Source organism: Mya arenaria, chromosome 7 (genome assembly GCF_026914265.1).
Source record: "Mya arenaria isolate MELC-2E11 chromosome 7, ASM2691426v1".
Taxonomy (NCBI): domain Eukaryota; kingdom Metazoa; phylum Mollusca; class Bivalvia; order Myida; family Myidae; genus Mya; species Mya arenaria.
The window spans coordinates 33,336,359-33,346,325 of NC_069128.1; the positions used below are offsets into that span (position 1 = coordinate 33,336,359).

At 32.3% G+C, this 9,967-nt stretch overlaps 1 protein-coding gene across 3 annotated transcripts in view; it reads left to right on the top strand.

The window, feature by feature from the left end:
- The window catches only part of LOC128240666 (cTAGE family member 2-like), a 53,500-nt gene extending 45,915 nt beyond the window's left edge, over positions 1–7,585 (top strand). For all 3 annotated transcript variants that reach the window (XM_052957365.1, XM_052957364.1, XM_052957366.1), the window contains 4 exons: positions 204–286; positions 3,362–3,552; positions 6,378–6,505; positions 7,069–7,585. In XM_052957365.1, coding sequence (XP_052813325.1) covers positions 204–286; positions 3,362–3,552; positions 6,378–6,505; positions 7,069–7,085 — 419 coding nt within the window. In that variant the 3' untranslated portion in view covers positions 7,086–7,585. The remainder of the gene's footprint in view (positions 1–203; positions 287–3,361; positions 3,553–6,377; positions 6,506–7,068) is intronic.
- Positions 7,586–9,967: the final 2,382 nt, after the last annotated feature.

The window sequence follows — 9,967 nt, forward strand, 5'->3', positions numbered from 1 at the left end:
TTAAAAAAGATTGAATTACATTGCTGTATTATTCTAGCTAATGTTCTTTACGTGAATAATGGAAACAACGCTTAAAGCAATAACAGTTGCGGAGTTTTTAACCGTTCAGTTGCTATTGACAAAACATTTTGCAAATTGCAATGTGTGTACAAATGTGTTATGAACGGAGAACCATTACATTAATTGTTATTTTGTTTTCTAAGGGACACAGCCCACTGTAACAGTTGTGGTCAAGTCCGGTCGTTATAACATTATTTTGGATTTTACGTTCCCGGATGGTATTCAGGTAATCGCTTTGTGTACTTTCTTAACTTCATAAGTTACGTTTTCAGCTAGCATGTACTTGCAAATTAGTATTTTGATAATCTAAGAATAAATTATCAAATAAGTGTACACATTTCCTTACGATGTTTGCATTGTGGTGAAATATTGCCTAAAACAGACTGGGTATCCTAGGACGGTATTGCTTTCGTGAGGCGCAACACCTTCTTAAGTGTTAGGCAATGCAGTCACAAAGGCAAACACTGAAATATGTTAATGTTACGTTTTCAGATATAAAAAGCCGTTCAAGATATTCCGTGTTAACACTTAAATAAAGGAATAAATCCAAAACATCAAATGTACGCACATAACTATGTGCTTAATGGTTTTGATTTTCGATAGTGCATATATTGCTTTCAAACAAATCAACAATATATGCATTTGAAAGAAAATCGACGTGTACGCTTTAGACTATTTTGGTTCCGTTTAATATTGATATATAAATAGTTAATAGCATAACTATATGTGCATTGTATTTTGTATGAAGATTATTTATTCCCTAAAAGCTTACACTATTTTTCTGTAGACTTAGACTTTCTGCACACCCGTTAAGGATTTAAACGGGTATATATAATCGTAATCGTATACAACGTGAATAATGATATTGTTTATGCTGTAACTCAAGAGATATAGAAGATGAATTTCATATTATTTTTATTTGTACACGTTTTGAAACTATATGAAAGAAATACATAAAACGGTATTATGATTTACGCCCGTCTGTTTTTAAGTTCATTGAACTGTTAAACACAAGAAATAAACAAAAACTTATAAAACTATCTTTATTTGTCAAACAAGCTCTGAATATTAGAAGATCAACTTTAAATAATGATTTACAATACAATAGTTTTGTTCATCCTCACCTGATTTGAATATATATTTTTGAATGTATTTAGGATTATATTTCAAATAATGTATAACCTATGTCATACTATGTGTTTGTTTATTTTTTATTCATTTGTGATTAAGAAGATGATGTAATTTGTACAAGTCTAAACAAGTCTAAACAAGTCTGTTCTGTTCTGTTCTGTATTGTAATTTATTTTGATGAATGTTTATGAAGAAATGACATTCAATATCATAAGCGATCAAAGGTTAGGTTAGCCATGTAACAAAAGGTTAATCAAAAATGGGGTAATAAGAAAAAAACAAAATAATTAAACTACAAAAACAAGCATAACGTACTCTTTTGCAACGGATTTGTTGAGTTTACTGTAAAACTGTATTTTATTTCACTCGTGAAATGATTCTTTTCAGTGAAACTTGTGAAAAAATACGATCTAACACAGAGATCGCCAAACATGCTCTGTATAATTTACCAAAATGCTCTGTGCACCGTAATGTTATGTTGTTGTTGAACGGAAAAAAGAGTTTGTTGTTAACATGCCATATCTGAATTTGCCGTTTTATTATAAAGCATATTTCAGTTATTTTAAAAAAATAATCCAACGGAATAAGACAGTATAATCTTTTGAAAACAAGTATGTTGATAGCTACCAGTCAATGCATGGAATGTTGCTAAATATGATAAAAGCCGCATAGCATAAAACAATAATTGTATGAAATGTAAAGTGATTTAAGTCTGCAGTAAAAAAAAATGTGTTTCTTAAACAACTTTTAGCATTTTTGCAAGAATACAGTTGAAACGGCATGGGACCTGCTTAGACAGCGGTGAATGGTGTGCCAAATTGTTTTAAACCTGCTGAAACACTAGTGTCTTGAGTGCTGAATCTCGTTTGATCTGCTTATACAGTGGTGACTTGAATCCCGTGTCGCTTGACACCTTTTGCGACAGCGATGAATAAAATGATGAATGAATGATGATATAAACTGCCACGTTCCTTTATACATGCTCTGACAGTTGTGGCTTGAGTGACTCGGCACGTAATAACTGCTTGGACAGCGTTGACTGGCTTAAGTGCCGCGTCACGTAAGACTTGTTGGAACAGTGTGGATGGAGTGCCGTTTTTACACCTGATGGGACAACGGTTACTGGTTTGGCTAGTCGAGTTAGCTTAACTAAGACAGCGTTGAGTGGAATGTCGCGTTGTTTTATTTATTAGAATAATTGAAAATAGTTCAATTGTGAACACCAACATTATGCAGTCATCCCAGCTATACATATTTGATAAAACTTTACGAAAATCATACATAATTTATAGCAGATGATTACATATAATTACATAATTATATATAACAAAGCATTATGTTTATAAAACGCATTGTACTGATTGTAATGTTTACACGTGTTGATTTACTTGCAAATAAGTAGAGACAGTTCGTCATAATACCTACAAAATGCATCTTTGAGTGCATTCATCAAAATTACAAGGAATAAAATAACGAATTTAATACTTTAAGATCGTTCAAATGATAACTTTATAAAGATTAAAACAGGAACACAGGAATTACTTAAACCAATCGATGAAAAATCATTTGTTGGAGCTGAAATCAGATTTAATTGACAACATATTTCTTGTCTATATTCTGTTGCATAATTTATGTGGCAAAATACATGTTCGTGAACGTAAGCTTGTATAACAAAACACAAATACTCACTTTTTATTCATGTTTGTGTAGCACGGTACAATCCCTAGTTCTACATTCGCTACATTTTGTAGCTTTGGTTCAAGTACTTTAGAATAAATAATTACATAACTAACTAAATAATAACTATGTATTCTCTATTCAGATACTTTAAATGATTTTCTTAAAAATACTTAAATCTGTTGATATAGAATTTTATTCCAAATACATAAACCTATTTCAATGCCCATGCTTTTGATTTTTATGTCATGTTTATTAACGCATTTATATTTTTCGTTTATCCAACCGCCTTTGTTAAACAGTATAGGGATAATAAAGTGCCCAAAAGCAATGATCCGGAACATAAATCTAAAGGATGCTTTATTTTAAATTAAAATTGTGCCATTTTATCTTGCAATAAATTTTCATGTCCAATGTAATGTATGATGTTTTTCCTTAGTAGTTATATGCATTCCATCACGTCCACCACAACGTTTGTCTTCCCTACTTGCAGACGCTCCATCAGTCCCCGGGAAAACCGATAAAAGGCGGCACGTTCACAGGACGTTTATATCGCGACTCTGAAGGCCAGCTGCTATGTAGGATGTTAAAGGCGGCGTTAAAGAAAGGGGTGATGTTCAACTCTGGGAAGAACGGGGAAGTAATCCTGGAAGGCATCTCGTTGTATAATGATAAAGTGTTCACGTAAGAATAATTTTGTAACTATAAGAAGAGCCGTATGTTCAGGAAATGAACGGTGTCATCTATTATGAAGGATAAGTTATATGTCCCGAAAAGCGTCTCGCTATTTAAAGGTCAAAGGTATGTTCGTTTTGGGCTTTGGGAAGGACGGTTTATTTGTCCTGGTCGGCGTATTAATAGATACTAGTCTACCTGATAGTTTGAGGTAAAATTAATGTTATAGCTGTAATATGTGTCAGCGGAGGATGCTTAGATGGGGATAGGTGTTAACGGTTGTGAAGAAAGGGATATATTTTCAGAATGTTTTTTCGTTTAGGGGTCCAAGGTATAAACGTTTTGGGCTAGTATTACTTGTTAATCTACAGTAATTATATGCATCATATGTATATAGCGTGTTAAAAGTGGTAGTCAGGAGAAGCCATTCTTGATAGCATTATTTCATAGGGCAGTGGTGGAGGTCATCGTAGGAAAGTTACTCATTTCTACTTGTCATTTAACTAGTGCAGAGTAAGATTAGCAGTGGAAATACAAATGTGATATTTGAAGGCCGGGGTGCATGGTCCCAAATATCCTACCGGACATTCATTAAACCTATTAGGCTTGTGGTGATCTGATAGTGGTAAACTATTTTTTTCTATTGGTTTCTCATTTAAGAAAAGATAAATAAATTTCATAAAGCATGACAAATACTTTCACCAATAATTGTGTTATAATAAGTCGTTTGATAGTATAAATCAGTCCATATATTGGATGTTTCCCGGCATATGACGTTAAAACCTCATGCTATGGTAATAAACCAGCAGTAAACAAGAATCGGTAGTGAAATTCGGTTGGCTGTTTTTGAACTTTCAAGATCTGTCAATCAACGTTGCTGGGAAATTTGAATTTGTTTGACAGTTATAAAAAATATATATTTGAAAGTAGTATTTACGAAACACTTCACAAGATATATCTATAATACATTAAATGAATCTGCTAGTTTTCATTGCATTGATCAGCCCTATCAGAATTAGTTAAACTATCAAAAATCACAGGGCTTCTTTCAAGGATCAGGTGCACGATCTGATTATACAAAATATGTGCAAACATTGAATGTGTTTTTTTTTTTAAAGCCAAACTGAACAATATCGCTTGTTCAATCGTATTGGCTCAATTATATTATCATATATGAAACAAAGAACATGTGTGTTTTTTTCATGCTAAATATTAGTTTGAGTGCAATGCAGTGTTCACACGTTTTTTTTCTTATTTAATGTTTATTCGAAATGTCCTAATACCTGTATCATAATTCATTAAGGACTGTTTAACCGGCACATTTCATTGTTTGCCAAAACCTCACAAATTATAAGAATACTCTACACATTCCTGCATATACATTCTGAACTTGTGTTAGAAGTCCCATCACCACATAGTGTTTACTCTGATACAGTGATCACGAACAAACGAGCGTTTAGCATCCGAATACAGTACTCCTGTAAAATAATTATAATGCTTGTATTCCGTCCTTAAGTTTTGGTATTATGTCATGTGTGCTGAATAATAAAGACATGTTTTTAAAATAGCTAAAATTTAAAAATTGCATGTATTTAGTTATGTTTATATGTATAGCCTCTCACGACATACTTGTGTTGATGTATGATAATTATATTGTAAAATTGTGTTTGGTAAAATATTGTATATGTTGAAATCACTCTCGGGTGTAAATATATATATATATATATATATATATATACATCACCGGTAAGTCAACGTATTGTTAAGAAAACTTTATTGTCCGAAATTGGGCCGCTAAACAAACGTTTAGAACGAGTCCGAAAATAATAAATATATGAATTCAATTGAATACGCGACGAATAAATACATGTTTCAAGTGATTATTTTGTGAATATTAGGGCGTTTTTGTTGATACCAAAGGAGTTTCAGTTTTTGTTTCAATGGTTTCAGCAGTTACGAAACCGGTTTTGATTGTTTTGCTTGAAGTAACAAATGCATGGTTTGGTGTACATTTTCAACAATATGGCGGAGCTACTGTAGCTACTGAGCTACACAATTACTAATGTAACCCTTTTCATTTAGCTCATTTGCCCATTGTAAGGCATTGTTATAAAAAAGAGTGAGTTTCAACAAACGAAGTTGACCACTATCCGCAATGTTGTTTTCGAAGTAAACTAGTTTTCGGATGGAACGAACCGATGAAACCGCCTCCGGTAGGGGTTTTGATAGTTTCAAAAACCGGTTTCGGTTTTCGTTAAAATACTATTGAAACTGGTTTTGGTTTTATTTGAAACTGTTACAACAAATACACAGTTCATGAAACCGATATAAAACCGAAACCAGTTTATTACCAACAAAAACGCTCTTAGTTAATCTTTTTGTGGATATTTTTGTTAATACTATACAGTAACAGGTTACTAATACTCTCAAGGTATTGTATAAGAAATTAAACTTTGTATCAAACGCAACGTATAAATAAAAAACAAAAGCAAACTGATTATTATATTCAAATATACTTGATTTCTTACTCCTGTAAATGTGACTACATTCTTTACAGTATACAATTTGTACATAGTGTAATAATTATTTTAATCAAACAGTATACCTTGAGAGTATTAGTAACCTGTTACTGTAAAGTATTAACAAAAATATCCAACAAATATGGCCCGCGAGTCCTTTCCCAATTAGGCAAACAACATGAGGTGACTTCAGAACCTTCTGTTAATAATCAACTGTGTCTGTAAAGTTATAATTACCTTCTATCTTTTAAGTTGCGGATCAAGTTCGGCTTACGTTGAATAGATGTATAGTTTTCTTTAATTATCTTTTTTCAGCAAATGGAAAAAAACTTCGGCTTACGATAAATACATACCGACACTAAGAGCGGAACTGGCTGTCAAAGGCATCACAGCAGAGAACATAGATCAGGAAGAGGAGCTGGAAGAGACTTTTACTGTCTATGGTAGGTAACTTTTATCAGTCTTATGTTATCGATGGTCTATCTTCGAAAAAGAATGTCCTTTTTCATATCAGTTTTTGTGTTGTATATACCATGGTATGCCAGTTTTGAGTCTTTCTCCCAACCAACTATTTCGTCATTGTGTCTTTATTGAGTTTCGTTTTGAACTTCTTGTCTTCTAAGGAATAGAAATGGTTACTTGAACTTCACATAACGACATTATTTTGTTTCAATACAAAACATTTACTGTTTTTTCAGTTTACATATAATAAATAAAACATCGTGAAATCATTATTAACAATAATGACACTACCATTAGTAAAATGAGTACAACTTTTATAATGTATCATCTTTGATATTATGGTATATATATATATATCGTCCAAAAAGAGTTGAACATGAAACAGTATTAAAATATTCATGATTAATGTAGTAGCTTTGTTTTAATATCGGTTGACAGTTTTAGAAAATGCAATATGATATTCAGTAAGCAGATAAGGCATTGTCCATGTCCATGTTTTTCACGTTTATGATTGCAGTTCATTTATAATGTTTAATTACTTCAGGTTCGAAGTCGCGCTGAGTTCTGTAATGATATGATAGAGGTGTTGACAGACCAGGGAATAACAGAGGCGCATGTTGAACCTAAAGGAATCTTGAAGGCTGACGTTTTGGTCGATTGTCCGAATATATTGTCGTAGGTCAACTGTGGTTGTTATTATCTCTTCCAATGAACTCGTGTTAAAAATTATTTTGAAAATTGTTTCTATTAATCTAAGGACATAATTGGAAACGTCATTTACCTTGGTAACTATCTCTACAATTTATGATCATATTATTTATTGGTTAATTGAAAGCCATATGTCGGAGTAGTTTGCTTTAGAAAATACATCAAACATCAACTGTGCATTCAGTGTTAATAATATCAGCTATTAAGATTAAAGATGTTGTACAAAAGGTGTATACAAGTTAAGTACTGTTAATGATTACTTTAACCAAAATGTGTATTATTTAGTCCAGTAAAACAGGATAGTTGTTTTGATTTGTTCGAAACTCTCTTATGTTAATAAAAGGTGTTGTGGACTTTTCGTCAGTGTCAGCAAGGCCTATCCTTATGCCTCTAAAAACAAAATTCGTTTTTTTATGTCAACTTAAATCCCCCTGTAGTTTTCCTTTGTATGTTTGTGTAAATATGAACTACGTTATGCTATTGTGCAATCTTCTTCATAGCTGATACTATTTGGCTATAACTGTGGTTCCTTGAATGTTATGTTAAATCATAGTTTGTCTTAAACAAACAATTAGATCTAATCATCAATATTTAAAGAATGGTATAATTAATAATGTGATATGTGCATGTGTTTTTTATTTTCCTCTTAATTGTTAACGATTAATTATTACGGAGTCGTAGAAGGCGTTAATAACCGCAAACATATCGGAAATGCTTAGAAAGGCCTGCCTTAAATGCTCACATCTAAAAAAAAGAGTTTTATAGAAAGTATATTTAAAGTAGAACAGTTTCCTATGGGGATTGACCCTTGGGCAAACTTGATAGTAGGCGGAATCCGTAACAACTAACCACAAATGTCATGTTAAATTTGTTCTTCTTAAAATAATGTGTTAAGTGTAGTCTTTAGAAACATATTCATGCGAGCCATTCGGACGGATGCTTGGGTTTATACTGGTGTCGAACGTGTGGCTTGCTGATGAACCTGACAACTTTTATAATTCAATATGCAATGTGGCATTGGTAATTTCAATATATATTTAGTTCAATGAAAATAACTTCAAACTTTAACTTTAAGCGAGTATAAATCACTGCATATTATGTATTTTAGGGAAGTTTGTACGAACGCGTTACCGAAATGAGAATTTTATAAAAAGAAAAGTGCTGAAAAATAGGTCAAACGCTTTATTTGCTCTGTCCTTATTGAATATAAGTCTCTATCCATCCAACATGCACACTTTATAACTCTCAGTACCGTTAAAGGGCATCATGAAAGCAACTATATTCATACCCACAGTTTATGATCCTCTTTACCAAAGAATCGCTAGTTCATATCGGATGTTATATGATTTAGACAAGCTACATTCAAATAAATTGTAGATCGATAATTTAAGGTCAATCAAAGCGATTCGGTAAGTAAACAGCTTGTAATTTGTTATGACTGGTAATGAATAATTATTTCTGATAATGCGTCTTGTCTTAATAAATTCACATTTGCTATAATGTAAGATGATAGCGTAAAGGCAATAAAGATAAAAAAAAAGAATTACATGCACATGTTTAATGTTTATTGATACACCCTTTCCTTATATCTACACTAGAAAACACTACATATCCTTCATATTGACAAACATTCCAAAACATTTTATATAACGATCATATCTAATTTTGCAAAATACTGTTATAATACTTTTACTCCCAAACAGGATTTACCACAATTAGTTATTAAACTGTTTCAAAATACCAAAAGATAAATAAATGTCAAAAACAATGGTCCTAACGAAGCATACCGAGGTCATATTGAAAGAAAGGTGCAACAAACACGGTATTTCTACCTTATGGGGGATATCATATCACAGTGAATCTTTTAGCACTCACCAATCATTCATTATGTTTGAATTTTTAACTATATTATACACGGTTACACTTTTGTTATCAGTAATTCATATTTTTTATAATTTTAAAATGCATTATTAATTAAGTAATTAAGGCTTACTACTAAATATTTATGTTTGTATCCATTTGTATGTATTGATTTTGAATAAATGTGCCGCTAACAATGTTTAAAATGCGTTAAACATTAATTCCAAACCGGTTCTCCCTGCAGTTTGAAATGAAAGCTTTCAAGTAACAGCAGTATTTACGTTTCGTATGGCTATTTGAAATGTCTTATTTATCAAATGATATGATTTACAAAATTCAATGAATATTTTACTAAATTTAATATACCTCTCCTCTGGGGGCAGTATCTCAAAGCACTTTAAGTGTTACGAATCTCGTAAATCGATCGCATCCTCTCGTAGGCGTTGTGTCCACTACCTGAAAACTTCGTAAATTTAGGCACCCATATACTAAAGTTACGAAAGGGTTCCTTTAGCGTTGTCGTAAGCATATTGTCAATGCATAAATTGTCACTTCTAAAAGTATTTACACGATTGTAGCATTATGGCGGTGTTTTTGCACGTGAATTTACAAAATAGAAGAAATAATGTGACACGGCGTGTCTTTAAGGACAGGATGAATCCGCTGGATTACATGGGTGATGCTGAATCAATCAGTAAATACCGTATTTTTAGAGGATCTATTTTTCACCTGTGTAACGTATTGGGTTGGGCATTTTATAGACACACATTTCGCAATCATGCATTTCCTGTATCGCTGCAAATAATACTGGCTTTACGATTTTATGCAACGGTGAGCTTTCAATCTGTTATTGCGGACAGCCATGGTGTGGGAAT